This window comes from Astyanax mexicanus, chromosome 5 (assembly GCF_023375975.1).
Source record: "Astyanax mexicanus isolate ESR-SI-001 chromosome 5, AstMex3_surface, whole genome shotgun sequence".
NCBI classification, from domain to species: domain Eukaryota; kingdom Metazoa; phylum Chordata; class Actinopteri; order Characiformes; family Acestrorhamphidae; genus Astyanax; species Astyanax mexicanus.
Genome location: NC_064412.1, coordinates 33,140,141 through 33,160,499, shown reverse-complemented (window position 1 = coordinate 33,160,499; position 20,359 = coordinate 33,140,141). Strand labels below are relative to the sequence as shown.

General features: G+C 36.5%; 1 protein-coding gene and 2 long non-coding RNA genes across 3 annotated transcripts in view; 1 reads left to right on the top strand and 2 right to left on the bottom strand.

The window, feature by feature from the left end:
• LOC103032203 (voltage-dependent T-type calcium channel subunit alpha-1I) overlaps positions 1 to 20,359 on the bottom strand; it is a 269,335-nt gene that overhangs the window by 82,410 nt on the left and 166,566 nt on the right. The window contains exons 17-19 of the mRNA XM_049479328.1: positions 17,110 to 17,233; positions 15,691 to 15,759; positions 3,903 to 4,081 (exon numbers count right to left, since the gene is read on the bottom strand). Coding sequence (XP_049335285.1) covers positions 3,903 to 4,081; positions 15,691 to 15,759; positions 17,110 to 17,233 — 372 coding nt within the window. The remainder of the gene's footprint in view (positions 1 to 3,902; positions 4,082 to 15,690; positions 15,760 to 17,109; positions 17,234 to 20,359) is intronic.
• LOC125802179 (uncharacterized) lies at positions 9,121 to 10,370 on the top strand. Its single transcript, XR_007439154.1, has 2 exons — positions 9,121 to 9,484; positions 10,157 to 10,370. It is a non-coding gene; the product is annotated as an uncharacterized LOC125802179 (long non-coding RNA).
• LOC125802178 (uncharacterized) lies at positions 10,708 to 12,745 on the bottom strand. The gene is made up of 2 exons (XR_007439153.1): positions 11,702 to 12,745; positions 10,708 to 10,988 (listed from the first exon to the last, which is right to left on the bottom strand). It is a non-coding gene; the product is annotated as an uncharacterized LOC125802178 (long non-coding RNA).

The following is a 20,359-nucleotide window of genomic DNA, read 5'->3' as shown; positions in this document are numbered from 1 at the left end:
CCGCTCGAGCCCAGTAACCGCCGTTTTCAGAGCAGGTGTGTGTACACGCAAGCGTACACACACACACACTGAGAGAAACAGACCCGGAGCAGGTGCAGGCTGGAACACAACTTTCATATTCCAGCGTTTCATCTGAGCAGGCAGGCAGACAGGGACGGTCCAGCCGTGGGGGCGGAATGTCCACAGCAGCCGCCGGTACGCACTTCAGAAAACGTCTCACATTAAACAGCTACACCTCCCTCCACACAGCTCAGTGCATTTTCCTTTTTTAAGCATATAGAGGATATCATTCATGCTAAAAGAACACTGAGCTAACTGCAGCATTTAAATAGCAACACTGCTTGTGAATAGTCTGACTTTAAGTTTTTACCCACCAAAATAATACCTACTTTAACAGGTGGCTTCTTAAAGCTAGTAGTTAGGTAGCTAGTAGATATAGCTAGCAAGCTAGAAAATGCACAATTTTGCTAATGCTGCTAGTCTGATGGTTCAAGCCACCTTAGCCGGTGTCGCTAATGCCACTAGCCCAAGGCTCCAGACCCTGTTTCTGGCGTTCCTAATGCCACTAGACAGATACTCCAAGCCTGGTTGCCTTCATCATTAATGTCGCTAGTCAGACACTTCAAGCCTGGTAGCTAGCATCATATTTAAAAAAGGGTTAACAGCAATTTCTTGGAAGTAGACAAGTATTAAACCACCAATATAATACCATACTCCATAACTCCATTAACCAGCTAGCTATGCTTTAGGTATAGCTAGCAAGGTAGGAAATACACAATTTCGTTAATGCGTCAAGCCCAATGCTCCAAGGCTGGTTACCAGCATTGCTAATGCCACTAGCCTGAAGCCTGATTTATCCAATGATCCAAGCCTGCTTGCCAATGAGTTTATAGGTAATTAAACTTATAGAGGATATCATTAATGCTAAAAGAACACTGAGCTAACTGCATTGTGTAAATAGCAACAGTGCTTGTGAATAGTTTGAGTCCGTTTTATAGACACAGCACCGCAGTGAATTGCGTTTAAAAACAGTTTACAGTGGGGAAGTAGACAAGTATTTAACTTATTATATGTATTAGTAAACATATAATAAATTACAGAAAGTTAGTTGCACTGTATTAGATTGCATTATATTAATTCGATTATAGATATGTGGGTATCAAGGGTATAATTTCCTAGTACTATGAGTAGTATATATGAATACCTCAAAGAAAGCAGCAGAGTATAGTTCTGTTTCTTTGGCAGTAGTAGAGTACATTTAAAGTAACTGATGTTACATATAGGCTAATAGGGTTAACCTTTCGTAGCTGACAGTTTAATGTGCACGACTGTTAGCCTCCTTGTAGCGTGGACTTAGCATTATTCATATTTCAACTCATTAACAACCGACCCCATAATTCCACGAAACCGGTGGCATCCTGAATGCAAAAGCAGCAAATTGGAAAAAAATAGAAAAACATTCTTTCTGTCATATGGAAAATCCACATTAGACCCAGAAATTACTAATGTGGAACCACACACCAGCAGCATGCAATACATACATCTTCCATAGCATTAAATTAACATTACATTTTCTAGCTCTTCTGTGGAATCGGATCACATTGGTTAGATTTTATTTCCATGCCTATGCAGTGAGTCTTTGGCAACCATGAACCTTGTGCTGTATCAAAAGGTGTCCCACAAGTATAAGGTTGAGGAGCGTCATAGGTGTCTAACATCCCCCAGCTCCATGTCTCCATGTTTTCATTGAATAGTGGAAGATGATTCCATTACCAACCTGTGCATCTCTGGTGAATTTCATGATTTACTTTTGGCTGATGTTTTGCCAATGCGCTGGCCCAGTCATCTAGTCAGCTCAATTTGATCCAGATCTTTATTTCTAAATATGGTGTCTTTGATTTTACCAAATTAAAAACCTCTGGAATATAATCTAGAGGATAATAGATAAACACAAACCATCAAACCAAGCTGAACTACTTGAATGTTGTATGCACCCGGAGTGGCATACGTTACCCAAAATCAGTGTGTAAGACTGGTGTGTAAAACATGCCAAGATTAACCCTTGTGTGGTGTTCGGGTCTGTGGGACCCGTTTTCATTTTTCATCAAATGATACTAAAAAAATATTTTTTCTAACTCAAACTCATTGGCATTGGCTCATTTTTTTGTGAAAAACATATATCAAAACACATTTTTGATAAAGACACACTGTACACCCCCCTCCCCCCCTACCCATTTATATTACATATAGTATGTTTGGCCAAGGGCTAATAAACATTGCTTCATTTGTACATTTGAAACTAAACACATTTTCTACTCATATCTTGAGTTAAATTCATTTTCTTTTACATTTTATTAAAAAACTAATAAAAAAAAGAGTAGCACTTTTTGAAAGAAATGTAACATAAGAAAGGTAAAGGGCAAATATTAACCATGTAAGCTGTTTATATTGCTTGCAATTTAGGTGAAGAAAGCATGTGTAAAACATTTTAATGTAAAATTGCTTAATTTTGCTGAATTAAATACAAGTAACAAAGTAAACAGATAACAAAAATATGAACACCACACAAGGGTTAAAAACCAGGGTTTTTCCACCAAATATTGATTTCTGAACTCTTAAATCTTTATGAATATGAACTTGTTTTCTATGCATTATTTGAGGTCTGAAAGCTCTGCATCTTTTTTTGTTATTTCAGTTGGAATTTTGGAAAAATGTTGTCTGTAGTTTAGAGAATAAAACAACAATGTTCATTTTACTCAAACATTTACCTATAAATAGCAAAATCAGAGAAACTGATTCAGAAACTGAAGTGGTCACTTTATATTATTATATACTGTATGTTGTAACCAGTGTATATGACTAATAAGCCTATAAATAGGTAAATGTCCCTTGATATGGATTATTGGGAATTGGAAAAACAGACTGATATAATAGTTTTCCAACTGGATAACGCCCCCAAACACCAAACCGACAATATAACAACAACCATGCTGAGGAAGCTGAAGGTAAAAATAATGGATTGGCCAAGTATTGTATTTCTCCATTAACCCTAAATGCAATTGATCACCTGTGGGGTATCCTTAAGTTGAAGGAAACCAGAGTATATAATGCATGAGCCTACAGAAGGATAAATGACCTGAAATATGGATTATTGGGTTTTAGGTAAGATACAGTGGCTTGCAAATGTATTCATACCCCTTCTTCCACATGTTTGCTGCAACTGAAAACAACAATTCATATATTTCCTTTTACAATGGATTTCTCGACACTCTTCCACCAGACAATCTGACCAGTGTTCTCCTTGCTTGATCTGTCAGTTTGGGTGAGTGGCCATGTCTTTTTAAGTTTGCAGGTGTAGAATTATTTGGCTTGTACAATGCTCTTTGGGATGCTCAAAGCTTGGAATGTGTTTTGATAACCTAACCCTACTTTAAACTTTTCCACAACTTTATCTCTGACCTGTCTGGTGAGTCCCTTGGTCTTCATGGTGCTGTTTGTTCACTAGTGTTTTCTAAGGTCGATACAGAACAGGTGTATTTATACTAAGACTTAATTACACACAGCTGTATGACTCTATTTAATAATTAAGTGACTTTGGAAGGTAATTGGTTGCACTGGATTTTATTTAGGGGTTTTAGAGTAAAGGGGGTTGAATACTTTTCACGTCACACTTTTCAGATTTTTATTTGATAAAAAATTTGAAAACAATGTATCGTTTTTGTTCCACTTCACACTTGCAATGCAATACTTTGCGTTTGTCTATCACTTAAAATCTCAATAAAATACATTTAAGTTTGTGGTTGTAAGGTGACAAAATGTGGAAAAATTCAATGGGTATTAATACTTTTGCAAACTACTGTAGAGTGATATCATCATGCAATTCCCATAGTGACCCTCCCTACCTGAGAGGGCGCAGTGTCCTGAGCAGTCTGAGAACACGCAGAACTCCCAGGATCTTTGCGCCTCCTGCCATCGACACCACAATGTCAATCAGAGACACAAAGACCAGGAAACCGTCCAGAATGTTCCAGCTGCTACGTAGGTACGCCCGCTCGCCCAGATACAGGCCCATCGATACCACCTGAGAGAGGGAGAGAGAGGGAGAGAGAGAGGCAGAGAGAGAGAGAGAGAGAGAGAGAGAGAGAAAAAAGTAGAAGGGTTATTTTACACCTTCTAAGAGCTTTCCCAGCATGACTTTCCTCAGTCAAACAAAAAAAAAGAGAGGTTTTATGAGCATAAAAATGCCATGTCTGCTTTCAGACACATTTTGACAGCATGCCATAGGGGTTTCTAGGAAGGGCTGGAGAGGAACTAATAGGGAGGGATACAGAAGCAGAAAGAGAGGGAGAATAAAAGGGAGAGGTAGACAGAGAGAGAGAGAGAGAGAGAGAGAGAGAGAGAGAGAGAGAGAGGTGAGAAAAAGAAAGTATTAGAATAATGTGTGAGTTTACAGTGTAGATCTCTGACCTCATGAAGAATTCATTACATTTTAATGTAAGACTCTTTAATGAAGACGATCCAGTGCATCATGAAATCTCACACTTTATATACATAAAATTTAACTGAATTATGCAAACATGTATTTAAATTCCATATGACAATGCAAAAAAAAATAAAAAATCATTGCCAAAATAGCAGCGTGATAAGAAGGAAAAAATGGATTTCCAATATAAATGAGTCTATTTTTTTATATTTCAAGTCAATTTGAAGCAATTCTTATTTTTTTCATTTTTTTCTAATTTTCCCCCATTTTCTACAGCACTGCTGAAAAGCATCACAACTCGCTTGGAGAAAAGCACAGTGACTCGGTTTCCAATACATCAGCTCACAGACGCTGTTTGCCATCACCCTAGGAGTGATGAAGGGAAGAGCGCCATCTACCCACCCAGAGAGAGCAAGGCCAATTACTCAGGGCTCCGGCAGCTGATGGCAAGCTGCATGACCAGGATCTAAACTAGCAATCTCCCGATCACAGTGGCAGTGCTTTAGACCTCTGGACCATTCCTGCTTCTCTGCACCATGATAGTTAATTTTTCAAAACGTTGACCCTTTAGCCTACTATGAAAACCCTGTTGGTACCAATAAATGGTTACATTACAACATTATACTTAATAGATTGAAAAGAAGATTGGCAGGAATCCCAGTCAAAGGTTTCTATAGCCAGTCCAGGCAGAAACCTGTGCAAGATAAAACTTCTCATCAAATTTTATGCTTGAAACTCGTTTATTATTTTTTACATACAGCTAAAATAGATATTTTTTTGCAAAAATAACTTTCTGTACAAAGACTCGTCGACTCCTACATAACAAGATTTTTATGTGGCCCCCCAAAAAATAGCTCCACCTTTACTGAATGTCATTTAAATCAAATGCTATGCTAATATTCCCGAATCTTTGCAGTTGAGACGCCACCTCTGATGGGTTTTAACACCTCTAGACCCCTCCGCAGCGCACGGACACTGTCGCAACACCTCCGCTCTCGCGCCTCGACTCCACACTGACTAGCGGTTCACAAACCGCTGGTGCCATGCCAACTGTTGCCAAGGTGCAGTAAGCGGGCACAGTGCCAGGAATCGGTTTCTGCCATTCAAACACGTAATAGTGTCAATAAGCCAACAAGATCGACATCTTCCTCCGCAGGGAGGCGAGAGGTGAACACAAAACACACTACCGGGAATCTTTTAGCTTTTCCCTTCTCTCACACTCTTTCAATTTGAGTCGTATTTATCTGTGTAGTGCTTTCCCAGCAGATATTGTCACAAAAGCCATTTTACACAGCAGGATCTCCCGAGTCGCGCGAATGCGCCAGTGGCAGGGGAAAATTCCAGAGGCTTAAAGAGACCTCTGGGAGGATCCAGGATCGGAATGAGGTAACGCATCCTCCACAGGCAAACACTGCATACCTGCATACCCACAGATGGCACAAACACACACACACACACACACACAAAATCTCACTTAATAGCATTACATAGCAGGTTTTGTTTGTATAGTGTAGCTTGAACAGAACAAATCTGACAGTGTTAAATAATTTGAAAAAAAAAATAATTTAAAAAAGAAGACGAAAAAAGAATTAATTAAAAATTAATTAAAAAAGAAACAAATAAGTTGCACATTTTCCTTTTTTAATCAGGATTATACGGGGCCCCTGAAGGGACGTGGTGTATTTTTTTTTTACGTCAAAAGTGGTGAGCACCACATACTAAGTGGTGAGCACCAGATAGTAAGTGGTGAGCACCACTATAGTTTAAACTGGCATTTGTTCCACAGTGAAATGATGTTGTTAGCAGGCTAGGTTAGCTAATGTTAACTATAATTCAGTGTGAACTGTTTTTAGCTGACGTTAGCTAGGCTAACTAATGTCAGCTAATTTATTTTAGTGGAGAATGTTTTAGCTACAGTTAGCTAGGTTAGCTAATGTTATCTACTGTATTTCAGTGGGGAATGTTTTAGCTAAAGTTAGCTAGGTTAGCTAATGTTATCTACTGTGTTTTAGTGGGGAATGTTTTAGCTAATGTTAGTTAGGTTATCTAATGTTATCTACTGTATTTCAGTGGGGAAAGTTTTAGCTAAAGTTAGCTATGTTAACTAATGTTATCTAATGTGTTTTAGTGGGAATGTTTTTGCTAAAGTTAGCTAGGTTAGCTAATGTTATCTACTGTATTTCAGTGGGGAATGTTTTAGCTACAGTTAGCTAGGTTAGCTAATGTTATCTACAGTATTTCAGTGGGTAATGTTTGAGCTACAGTTAGCTAGGTTAGCTAATGTTATCTACTGTATTTCAGTGGGGAACGTTTTATCTAAAGTTAGCTAGGTTAGCTAATGTTATCTACTGTATTTCAGTGGGGAAAGTTTTAGCTAACGTTAGCTAGGTTAGCTAATGTTATCTACAGTATTTCAGTGGGGAATGTTTTAGCTACAGTTAGCTAGGTTAGCTAATGTTATCTACAGTATTTCAGTGGGTAATGTTTGAGCTACAGTTAGCTAGGTTAGCTAATGTTATCTACTGTATTTCAGTGGGGAATGTTTTATCTAAAGTTAGCTAGGTTAGCTAATGTTATCTACTGTATTTCAGTGGGGAATGTTTGAGCTACAGTTAGCTAGGTTAGCTAATTTTATCTATTGTATTTCAGTGGGGAATGTTTTAGCTAAAACTAGCTAGGTTAGCTAATGTTATCTACTGTGTTTTAGTGGGGAATGTTTTAGCTAATGTTAGTTAGGTTATCTAATGTTATCTACTGTATTTCAGTGGGGAAAGTTTTAGCTAAAGTTAGCTATGTTAACTAATGTTATCTAATGTGTTTTAGTGGGAATGTTTTTGCTAAAGTTAGCTAGGTTAGCTAATGTTATCTACTGTATTTCAGTGGGGAATGTTTGAGCTACAGTTAGCTAGGTTAGCTAATTTTATCTATTGTATTTCAGTGGGGAATGTTTTAGCTAAAACTAGCTAGGTTAGCTAATGTTATCTACTGTATTTCAGTGGGGAATGTTTTAGCTAAAGTTAGCTAGGTTAGCTAATGTTATCTACTGTATTTCAGTGGGGAATGTTTTAGCTAAAGTTAGCTAGGTTAGCTAATGTTATCTACTGTGTTTTAGTGGGGAATGTTTTAGCTAATGTTAGTTAGGTTATCTAATGTTATCTACTGTATTTCAGTGGGGAAAGTTTTAGCTAAAGTTAGCTATGTAAACTAATGTTATCTAATGTGTTTTAGTGGGAATGTTTTTGCTAAAGTTAGCTAGGTTAGCTAATGTTATCTACTGTATTTCAGTGGGGAACGTTTTATCTAAAGTTAGCTAGGTTAGCTAATGTTATCTACTGTATTTCAGTGGGGAAAGTTTTAGCTAACGTTAGCTAGGTTAGCTAATGTTATCTACAGTATTTCAGTGGGTAATGTTTGAGCTACAGTTAGCTAGGTTAGCTAATGTTATCTAACTTACTGTATTTCAGTGGGGAATGTTTTAGCTACAGTTAGCTAGGTTAGCTAATGTTATCTACAGTATTTCAGTGGGTAATGTTTGAGCTACAGTTAGCTAGGTTAGCTAATGTTATCTACTGTATTTCAGTGGGGAATGTTTGAGCTACAGTTAGCTAGGTTAGCTAATTTTATCTACAGTATTTCAGTGGGGAATGTTTTATCTAAAGTTAGCTAGGTTAGCTAATGTTATCTACTGTATTTCAGTGGGGAATGTTTGAGCTACAGTTAGCTAGGTTAGCTAATTTTATCTTTTGTATTTCAGTGGGGAATGTTTTAGCTAAAACTAGCTAGGTTAGCTAATGTTATCTACTGTATTTCAGTGGGGAATGTTTTAGCTAACGTTAGCTAGGTTAGCTAATGTTATCTACTGTATTTCAGTGGGGAATGTTTTATCTAAAGTTAGCTATGTTAGCTAATGTTATCTACTGTATTTTAGTGGGGAATGTTTGAGCTACAGTTAGCTAGGTTAGCTAATGTTATCTATTGTATTTCAGTGGGGAATCTTTTAGCTACAGTTAGCTAGGTTAGCTAATGTTATCTACTGTATTTCAGTGGGGAATGTTTTAGCTAAAGTTAGCTAGGTTAGCTAATGTTATCTACTGTATTTCAGTGGGAAATGTTTGAGCTACAGTTATCTAGGTTAGCTAATGTTATCTACTGTTTTTTAGAGGGGAACTATGTTTTAACTATATTTTAGTGTAAAACATTTTAGATAACGTGTCCCATAATGTGCCTTATAATCCGGTGCGTTTTATGTATGAAAATAGACCAGAAAATGTATATTGATAGTGCACCTTATAATCTGGTGCCCCTTATAGTGCGAAAAAAAAGGTAAGTTAATCTATTAACCCAAAATGTATGGGTTTGGTGGTATATACACCAATACACCAAAGTACTATAAAACATAAAAAATAAGCACAAAGCATTTGTGGTTAGAGCACCCAAATTACTAGTGCCAGCCCTGATATCAAGTATAATTACCAATAATGAGTTTAATAAACATATTTATAATACACAACACCTGTAACAACAACAAAAACAGCGGTCAGCCAATTTTAATCAATCAATTTTAATCATAATATAAAAGTGGATAAAAATCTCTCTCTCTCTCTCTCTCTCTCTCTCTCTTCCTCTCTCACAGGGCTGAATTAATATGTAAATGACAGGCCCTGTTGGGCAACTTAATGGAGTGAAGGAAGAATCAGAGAGACCCTGAGAACAGATCCAGGACAGGCACATGACAGACTGCCTATCAGCAATTCACAGTAATTAATATCATCATCAGCTAATGGGCCCTTTTCACAGAGCTTGATGACGTGTTTCCGGTTTGGTTTAGCAGGGTAAACACAGCGGCGCTAGAATGGAGTTCACTGCTGTCTCTGCACAAACTTCTATTGATTTCTTTCTCCGACATCTCACTGATTATAGATGAGGTATCAGTAGCGAAAATATCGAAGGTTGAAAAGGATTACAAGCTTTTTGTCGAGGAATACATCTTTAATTTTGAGGGTAAGTAGTTGTTTTTATACAAGTTAGCGAGGCTTCCAATTCAGTTAGGTTAGCTACCGCTAACTAGCGAGCTTGCTAACTTAGATAGACAACAGTACGTCAAGTAATGCTAAGTAGCTGTTTAGTTAATGTTTTCTTTTCTGTTTTAACAATTACTGTAGCTACTGCCCAGGATCTGATGTGCTTATTTAAGGCTTTGAGTTGGATAGAAGACAGAACTGTTTTACCCTTGTATATACAGTTTCAAACACAGTGCAGGTGGTTTAGGAAAGTTAATCGACAGGGAGAAAAAAAATATTAAACCACATTTAACCCTAGTTATCTTGTACATAGGTGAAACAGTTCAGGTAAGCCTAAGATGATTCTATGTGTTGCTAGCTTCCCACTAGGTAGGTTAAGCCAGTGGCCAAAGTTAGTCGTCTGTAGTGAAGCAGATATACCAACCACTTGTAGAATGTGAAGGTCAAGTGTTAATTTGTCCATCATATTAAATTTTTGCTTGGTTTTTAGGAGGTTAACTTATTCAGGTAGATTGTTTAGGGTTAGCCAAGAGGTTAAAGATGTAGTAGTAATTGTGAATGGCTTAAATATAGATATGAACATTTGGTGCTTTTTGTACCGTTTAAAAAATGTTTCTCAGAGCTGACAGTATGTCTGTGCTTTGCATTACAGGTGACTTCATACCACCCAGATCCTGTGGAGGTAATAAAGACATCGTGCAAGTGTTGCCGGGAAGGCCTTTTCCAATCATACTATTGCTCTGCTTTATCAGATTGCCCATTAAAGCACCATGGGCTTTAAAACAGTCCCTCTCCCAGCAGCATGTTCTGTTATAGTTTGTTTTTTGTGGAAATATGGAATTTTCTAAATAAACTTGTATTCTTTGCTTGAATTGTCTTTTTATGTAGCGCAGAGCCAGCAACAAGCAAGAAAACATTTCAGTTCATTGACATTTTGTTTACTGAATCAATCTATTTGTATTGGGTGTCATGGAACTATTTTACATTTTAATTAACTTTAAAAATCAGGATATTTTGGGTAAACATAACATTTTGGTTGTGCTTCAAAAAATGCATAATTTCTGACAACTAGCTATATTGTTTAAACTGTATATTTAGAATATTGTATTTCCTGCAATGGTATGCCTAGTGAATACAGTCGTAACCAAATCATCTATGACTGTCTACAGATAAAACAAATACAAAGCACCTGGGACAAGAGGATTAAAATGTATTTCATTTATTATATTTATAAAACACTCAAATTAAAAAAAATCTAAAAATACAAAAAACAAATGAAGCTCACATGGTAAGTTAAAGCTAAAATATTTAGACAGAATTTTGTACTGAGTCAAGGGAAATTGTGTGGAAAAAGTGGAACTCTTCTTTAGTTGAGCAGAAATGGTTAAGCCTAGGTTGGTCTGCAAGCTGTTTTATTTAATTCTCCAGCTCAATCACTTTTTGCTCCAGCTCCCTTATTCGTGCAGCTGCAGCGTCCACTTTGCCTGCGACAAAAGGGGGGAAAAAAGACATTAGCTTAGTTTTATATTGACAGATATTCTGACAAAATTTAAGTCAAACTCTGAATTGACCTATATTGTACACCAATTATTAATTAGGTAAACTGGTATATTTTACTGTGCTATGTTTAGCTAACAAATACTGGTATTCTTTGGTATAATACATAAACCATACTTGTGCTTGGAAAGTTTTTAAACAACAAATGATATCTCGGACACAAGTCAGTAATTCAGGTAAACATGCCAAATTGACCCTTTATTTAGGTAAATATTGAATATTTAGCCTTTATTTAGGCAAGTTAGACTTCAAATAAGTATTTCAATTTTAAACTTTATTCAGGTACGAATTGTAGGTGTAGACTTTATTCAGGTAAGTATTGCATATTAAGACTTTATTTAAATAAGTATAGCATATTTAGACTTTATTCAGGTATTAATTGTAAGTTTAAACTTTATTCAAGTAAATATTGCATATTAAGACTTTATCCAAATAATTATATCATATTAAGACTTTATTCAGTTATGAATTGTAAGTTTATACGGTTATTCAGTATATATTGTATCTCCAATGTTATTTTGGTAGGTATCCTGTCTTGAGACTATTACTCAGGTAATTATTAATTATTCAAATGGACATTTAGGTAGCTGGCTTGTGTATTTATTGTGTAAATGGATATAAGAGTTGTAAAATTACTCACCAGGAGACGGTGGACGGCAGTAATCGTGCTTGGCTCGGTTAGCATAGCTTCAGGTCCTCCTCGTCTCTCTGTCCCATGGCAGCTTCAGTGTTCAAACCGAGACGAGTACTTGCCTTCTCGTAGGGTGTCAGGCGGTTTTCATATCGACTCCCAAAATTATTCCAGGCGAATCGTGTTGAAACTGATTCCTGGCTCTGTTCCCTCCCGCTTTGACATATAGCTCATCCGGCCTGAAGTGCTGGCTACACGCATATGTACTGCCGCGCAGAACCGTAAATGTGGCATTTTCCTCTCTCCTAATTGCTCTTATCTATTTACCGCGTAAACGTGTGACATTTGGAAAGTCGTGGAAACTCAGGTTTGGTTGTTTGCGTTTGCTGTTTGAGCAGAAAGGCTCGCTGCAGTAGCATTTCCTATGCTGCTCCATTTCGTCTATACGTTCTACACGCGTTGTTTACCCTGCTATTTTTTACTTCCGCATTCCAAACCCGGAAATGTGAAAAGGGCCCATTACTCACTGGGGCATGGAGGGATGGGGGGAGAGGAAGAAGGAGGTGGGGAGAATGAAAGAAAGATTAAGACTGAGAAAGAGAAAGATAGATAAAGATAGATAGAAAAAGAGAGAAAGAGAGATAAAGTTGGACAAACAAGGAAAAAACTGTTTTTTTCTTTGTGACAAAAAAGAGGAAAATTATTATAATTGTACTGTAAGGATCCAATATGTATAGATTCTGGGGAGTAAAGTTTATGCAAAGTAATTTAAGTAAGATGAATACTGATTAAGTTAGTTATAGAAAAAAGCTTCACAAATTAATACAAAAAGAGTTATTTGTTCTGTGTTGTTTGTGCCAAATAAGCCAATAAGCTTTATGCTCTAATTAATGTAAATACTCTACCTATATACTCCCATATCTATACCCACATGCATGCGGAACAAACATTTATTAACAACAGCCATCAATTTCGTATAATGCTGCTATGAAATATATTTTACTTGTGTAACTACTTAAAGTTCATACTTAAAGTTCATATTGTTTTTTTGTTTTTTTTGCCAGCAGATGTATTCATTATAATTAATGGCATTAATATGTTTCTGTGACCCCCTTGCAAAGTTAAATATATTCATTGTAAAAACAGGGTGTCTGGTAGGTCCTCCTGGGTGTTTTCCTTGCTATGCCAGTTTTTACTGGTTTCCTTAGCAACCGCAGTGCTGCTAATGATGTTAATCCAGGATCTACTGCGAACCTGGCGAACTCAGTCTTTGATTGGTCATTCACATACCAATAAACCAAGAGAACTGGCAAAAAAGAATAAACAACCTGTTTAGAATCGTGCCACAGCATCTTAATCAGACTGTGACTAGGCCACTCCAATTCAGAGGTGTAATTTTTGTCTTGAAATTCTCCCATGGAGACTCTTTTTGCAGAGTCTCTTTCTTATTATTGAATCATTAACTCTGATCTTAAATAAGGCAAGTGAAACCTACAATTCTTTAAATGTTGTTCTGGGTTCTTTTGTGACCTGGATGAGTTGTCCATGCCCTTTTGCAGTAAGTTAGGTGGGCTGGTAACTCCTGGGAAGGTTCACCAGTGGTCCATGTCTTCTTCATTTGTGAATCACTGTGGTCTGATGGAGTCTAAAACCTTAGAAATTAGTTTGTAACCTTTTCCAGACTGATAGATGATTAATTACTTTGTTTTTTAATTTCTTCAGATCGGGGAATAATGTGTTGCTTTTAAGATCTTTTAGCTGATTTAAGGGAGGTTCTATTTAAGTGATTTTTCTTGATTCTATAGGTTGAGCAGTAATCAGCGATTAATCACAGTTGATTTATGAGGGGCAGTTACTTTTTGACACAGGGCCACCCTTGTAAAAAGGAAGTACACTTAAGAGCATTAAAAGTATATTTAAAATAGGTAAAGAATACAAAAAATAAATTTTCTATCTAAATTACTTACTGAAAATGCACATTATATATACATTCTCTGTATTTCTATAAAATGTATGTTGAAGCAAATATATGTAGTAGCATTAAAAACTGCTTAAAGTACACTTTTTTCTTTTTTCATCAATACGCAAATTAGTACATTTACAATAAACTTCAAGTGTATTAAAATTATATTTTAAAAAACATATATTTAAATCTATTTAAGTTTGCAGAAGTTATACAAAAAAGCACTCAAAAGCACAACCTACTGTTTTTATATTGTGTTTAAATATTTTTTAACCATAGTTGAAATATACTGAAATTGCTGTAAGTTGTTCTTAAATAGTTATTTTTTTTAACCAACATTATCTTTATTGTTTTATCACAATTAGATTTTCACAACACTGTTTTAAAATAAAACTAAACACAAAACACTTTAACAAACCTTCCTTCTTATAAAAAATTATGAGGTGGAAAAGAAAGAAAAGAAAAAAATAAATAATAATTAAAAAATGAAATAATTAAATAAATTGCTGGAGAATTAGTACATTTAGTATATATTTAAGTACGTATTAATTTTAATGTTAAAAGTATGTACTTTTTCAAGTTAAGTATACTTTTAAAAAATATACTTAAATGCACTTTTTTTTTTTTTTACAACGGAAGGTTTGTTTGGATAATTGTATTCCATTAATAAATGTATTTACTGTAGATTTTCTTTGTCTGATTTTAAAGTTTATTTGATAATCTGAAAAAAGCCAATATGGCAAAAAAGCCATTGACCCAATGGGATAGTTTCCCAGACAAGGATTCAGCCTAGCCTCAGACCACACAGCATTTTGAAAGAAAATGTTCCATTGAAAAGAAAATACAGTCTATAACTACGCTTAATCCCTGTCTGGGAAACTGCCCCAAAGTGTTATTTTCTGAGCTTCTTCAAGATCATTTCCTAGCCCTGGAGAGCTGAACCATCAGAGCGTGCACAAACATTTCTAATGATGTACGTAAAAGACTATGCTTTAGCACACAGTGTCACGTTAAAACTAGAATCGGCTTATTTTCCGCAAAAAAAAAGAAAAGATTTTCTCTGTTATTTGTGAGAATTCATCCATAAAGAAGTCCATGACCGCGAGAAACCAGAGAGTGTGACAGAATTTCTACATTATACATGAATCTAGATTATTAAAAGAGATATTTAAAGCATGAAACAGATATAAGGCATGAATAAATCAGTTTCGGAGTGATAAAACATAGTCTGTGAAAAGTTACGATAAATGTTTCTCGTACTTTACCTCAGGATGAGTCTCATACGTAAGAGTATTTCAGGAGATAACCTTGTTTAACCCTTTTACGTGCACACAAGGACTTGCTTTCAAACTGAATTAAAAATATATATACAGGGGTTGGACAATGAAACTGAAACACCTGTCATTTTAGTGTGGGAGGTTTCACGGCTAAATTGGAGCAGCCTGGTTCCAGGGCATCCAGGGTAATGTCAGCATACCACCAAGAAGGACCAACCACATCCAACAGGATTAACTGTGGACGCAAGAGGAAGCTGTCTGAAAGGGATGTTCAGGTGCAAAGCCTGAATTGTATCCAAAAAACTGCTCAAATCACGGCAGAATTCAATGTGCACCTCAACTCTCCTGTTTCCACCAGAACTGTCCGTCAGGACAATAAATTATTGTGGTCTAAAACCAGGTGTTTCAGTTTTATTGTCCAACCCCTGTAGATATAGACTTTATTAACTAATAAAGAAACTTCTGAAGGCAATTGATTGCATTGGATTTTATTTACATTTGCACATCACAAATTATTCCGATTTTATTTATATATATATATTTTTTAAACCATGTATCATTTTCGTTCCACTACACAATTATGTGCTACTTTGTGTTGGTCTATCGCTTAAAATCTCATGAAAATATATTTAATTTATGGTTGTCAGCTGACAAAATGTAAAAGAAAGTTCAAGTGCTTTTGCAAGCCACTGTATACATGGAAAAAAGACATTTGCATTTGTTGATAGACATCTGCACATGTGCAATCGTGAGCTTACCTTGACCGTCATCTCAGCAACAAAGATGGCAGTGAAGATGTAGTTGGAGATGGTTAGAAAGACTCGCTCCTGCAGAAATAGAGAGAAAGAGAAATCGAGCAAAGAAAGAAAAGAGAGTTATCTGTTCTTTCACCCAGTCAATGTTCTTTTCCACAGTCTTAAGAACAGTAAAATAGCAGCCTATCAAATAAATAGCCGAGCTATGAAACCCCATTGAGCCCGTTCTGAGTAATATCCTGCCTTTATTACTCAGGATTAGGGAGTGTGTAAATGTCAGCACGCTCAAGTGGAGCCGTCACTCCAGTCAGAGCACGACTAAACCGCACAATTCTAGATCTGTCTGCCAAAGAATTTCGCTCAGACGATTTTTTCCCTTGAACTGGAGAAATCGGCGCAACATTATAATAACAAATAAACAGATTTCCGTGTGGTTAACATTGTTAGTTTAGAATTAAGAAAATAATAAAACAAAATTCTGTACAGATTGAAAATTATCTGAGAGTTATCTACAGATACTGATATAATATTGTACGATAGAAACACTATAGAAATTATATTTACTTTTTTTTTTTGCAGACAAGATGAACCCAAAATATTTCATGTTTTGATAGCTTAACCTTATTCAGTTTGTTAAAATATTGGCTCGCGACCACCCGCAAGCAGATAGGAGCTAGCAGCACTAGGAACAGCATGGCAGTTAGTTCCTGTGTTATTTGTGCAAATATTACATCTGTGTTTTATGCATTGCCCAGTAATTCAGAGCTAAGGAACAAATGGTTAGAATTTGTCTATGGAACACCACTAGTGAAGTACAATTGAGAAAGGTAGATGTGTATGTTTAAAACAGTTATGTTTACATTAGTTAAAAGTACAAATCCATCCCTGGGTTTTTTTTTTCCAGCTGCCTGGGCGGGCGGCTCTGCTGCGGCTCAGCCAACAATCTCCAGTGGATTTGGCATTTTACAGCGACTCTAAGACTAGACCAGTGGCTGAACTGCTCTTAGCAGAGCGTTACTCATGTTGTAAAGTAACATATGACATTGTAAAGACTGTTATTAGTGTTACTGTTATAAGAACTGTTGGTTCTTTGTCTCTCTGCCTTGCAGTGCTGTTAGCCAATCAGAGGCAATATGTTTGCATGTATGAATATTCATGAGCAAAAGCTGAAATCCTATCGTTCCCTTGTCCCCCCCCCCATCCCCCCCCAAACTAAAGCAGTGTTATACTGGATCACTGGGGCACTTTTTTTTCTCACAGGACATTCATTCATTCTAGAGTCCAAAAACTAGACATTTTATAATTGATTAAAAAAAACGATAGAATGAGGCCTTAAAAATTAAATCATTTTACAGGACTAGGCTCAATCCCTGTCTAGGAAAACAGACCCATGGTTTAAGACTGAATGTAGACTGAACCTACCAAACTGCCTTGGTGAATCTTTGGTCTTTCCAGAGCCACTGTGATGCAGTTAAGGAAGATGAAAGCCAGCACCACATAGTCAAACAGCTTGTGTGCTATGATCTTCTGGCAAGTCAACCTGAACCTAGAGCGAGAGAGAGAGAGAGAGAGAGAGAGAGAGAGAGAGAGAGAGAGAGAGAGAGAGAGAGAGAGAGAGAGAGAAAAGAAAGGGATTAGATAACCATATTCGTGCATAGGTTGACCCCAGGAAGGAAAAATGCCCTTCAGTTTACATACATCGTGTTCCTTTGTTTACTATGTTTACTTTGACTTTCATTTAACTGCAGACCGTATAAACCCAATGTATTTTTAATGTTCTTTTAGCTCAACTTTGTTTCCTTTACTACAGCTACTCCTGCATTTCAGGGGTGCGTTTCCCAAACATTTTTAAGGCTTTTTAAGTACTTTGTAATCTCATCCTTAAGAATATTCCCAAAATTAGATTGTCGTTTTGATTATTTGATTTATTGACACAATAAACCACCTGGGTAAGTTGAAAATGTGCGTTCCTGAAGTTATGTCATTCTTAAAGTAAATCGCTATAATACAGTATAACTGTGGTTGTTGTGGCGCAGTGGATAACACAATCTCCTGCCAGGTGTGCTTCCGTATCATGCGGTTCAATTCCCGCCCTAGGTAACTATATAGCGCTACACCATTAAGAGTCCTTGGGCAAGACTCCTAACACTACATTGGCTGAACTCTGCCATTCCTTCTCACAACACTTAAATCCCACCAGTGTTCAACAGTATAGTGTTTTCCTTTAGGCAGTTCAGTCCAGGTTCCCCTTTTTTCCCCACAGCCATGCTTCTGTAATGTGTGCAGCACATGTTTTTATTGTCTTAATGTATTTATGCGTTGATTTCCTACAATTATTTTAAGTATTTGATGAACTTAAAAAAAAATACTACAGAGGAAGAAATATCCTTTTGTGAATCCATGTCTACCAATCTTTCACAGCCCTGCAATATGGGGAAATGTACAAATATTAAACTAATAAAATTATAAAAGTTGACCAGACAAAACATGAAATATCTTGGGTTCATAATATTTCCAATGAAATAAAAGTTAAGATTACTGAAAGAAACAATGTTTTTATTAGCATTTTTTATATTGTCCCAACTCTAATTTAGGGTTGTTTAAATTTTCACTTTATTGCACTCCAGCTTAAGTTTAAGCACAGTTTACTTACTCATCATTAATCCTGTGCTTCTGCTGGTGTGGAAATCCTACCAAGGAAAGAAAGCATCATATTCCATAATATAAATGAAATTAGTTAAACCCAGAGACTGTAAAAAATGTGGACACTGTGTCGTCGTTCCCATTCATTCAATGAAAATAAAGCCAAAATCTTCCGCCATGTTGGCGATCCTGAAACCCGAGTCTGTGCAGTAGAGACCAGAGGAGGCAGAAAGACTGTGGAGAGACAGCCTACTCATTTAAATAACCCCGCCCCTGAGGGCTGCCTCCACAGAGCTCACACACTGGTCCCACTCCAGCTAGGAGTAACCCAGCCCTTTTACAATAATCACACCTTTTTGAATAGAGCTGAATATCGTTTAAAAAATGAATTCTGTGGGGATATAAAAAAATTGACATTATAAGCAGAGGTTATACTAGCTGTTCCATTTAAATAATGGAGGTAGAAATACAGTATATTAGAAAAAACGTTATTGAAAGTTTTCTGTTTTGCCATTGAAACCTATGGGGATGAGTGGGGTTACACAGCTTTCTGCAACCAGACAGCAGGGGGCGCCCAACCTGTGGTGGCTTCAATTTTGAGAGACGATGCCCTGTCCAGCTATACACAGTCTATGGTTAAACCTCAACCAAAAATATGTGGCAGATGCTTATGGTCAAAAATGAGTTCAGGTGAGAGAAGCCTAAACCCAAAGTAAACACATTTAACAGAACTGAAGTAGTGGTACAAGAAATATCAATATGTAGTCAATATAAAATTCAATAAACAAGTCAACAAAAATAAAATAACCTTCAGGTAAACTGCTCAGAATATACAGTACCAGCAATTGCATCAAAGGCAGGTCCTGGAGGGTCACAGCCCTGCTGAGATTGGTGTATTCCCTCCTCTAACACTCTGAATGCAACTCATGAAGGCCTCGCTAATTAGCTGAGCTAAGTTGGGCAGAAGAAGGAGTGTTAAATGAGGTCAGAACATTTTAGTAGAAGTGTCATTTCAGGATCAGCACTTTAGGAAGTTTAATAAATACAGAGCAGGGTGATCTATGGTATAAGACTAAGTTCCCTGCTTTTTGGGATCTAAATTTAAATCAATGTGAAAGTACATTCTCTTAGCTTGGAGTTTAACACCAACAACTCTCTTTATAGGAAGCTGGATAATGGATTTCCTTATCTGCCCACCCAGACTGTCACCGTCACCCAGACACAAGCTTTTTCCTTACATTGAGCACAGGCATCCCCCAGGGTTGTGTGCTGTGCCCTCTTCTTTATGCATATCTCTTTATGTATGACCCTTCCACAATTCAAAACTATATAGAGTATATATATAGTTTTATAAAACTATAAAACTACTATAGAAAGTCCATAGTGCTCATTTTAGACAGCGGTGAAGCAGCATGCATATACTCAGGGCCAGCGCTAGCCAAATGCTTTGTAGTGACCCCAGCCCTCCTTTTTCCAAAGTTTGACCTCCTATTACTCAAAAATGCTACAGTAATATGATGGATATTACTGTAGCATATTACCTTGATGCTTATATCTTTAATAGTATGGAAAGGGTTCTTCAAGGATTTAATGGTGTCATTTGATAACAGTTTGATTTGCTTGTTTTATACGACTACAAATTCTGCTTTATGCAAAACCAAGTTTGACTCCCGTTTTTAAAAAATGCTACAGTGATATCACTTGATACTTATTCCAGAAATAGTATAGGAGATGCTTCTTAATAAACTTAATGGTGTCATTTGATAAGAAATTGATTTGCTGGCTTTATAGGACTCCAAATTTTGGTTTATGCAAAACCGAATAGACATTTTTCCTATGATTGACTTCCCATTACTCCAAAATGCTACAGTAATTTCACTTAAAACATACACATTGATACATGAGAAATACATGTTCTACTATTACGACTCCGGAAGCAAATTTAGTTAGTTGAATTATTTAATGTTTGAACAAAATATTTGTAGGCGAAACAAGTACACGTATATGTTCGTGAAAGTCGTATAGAAAC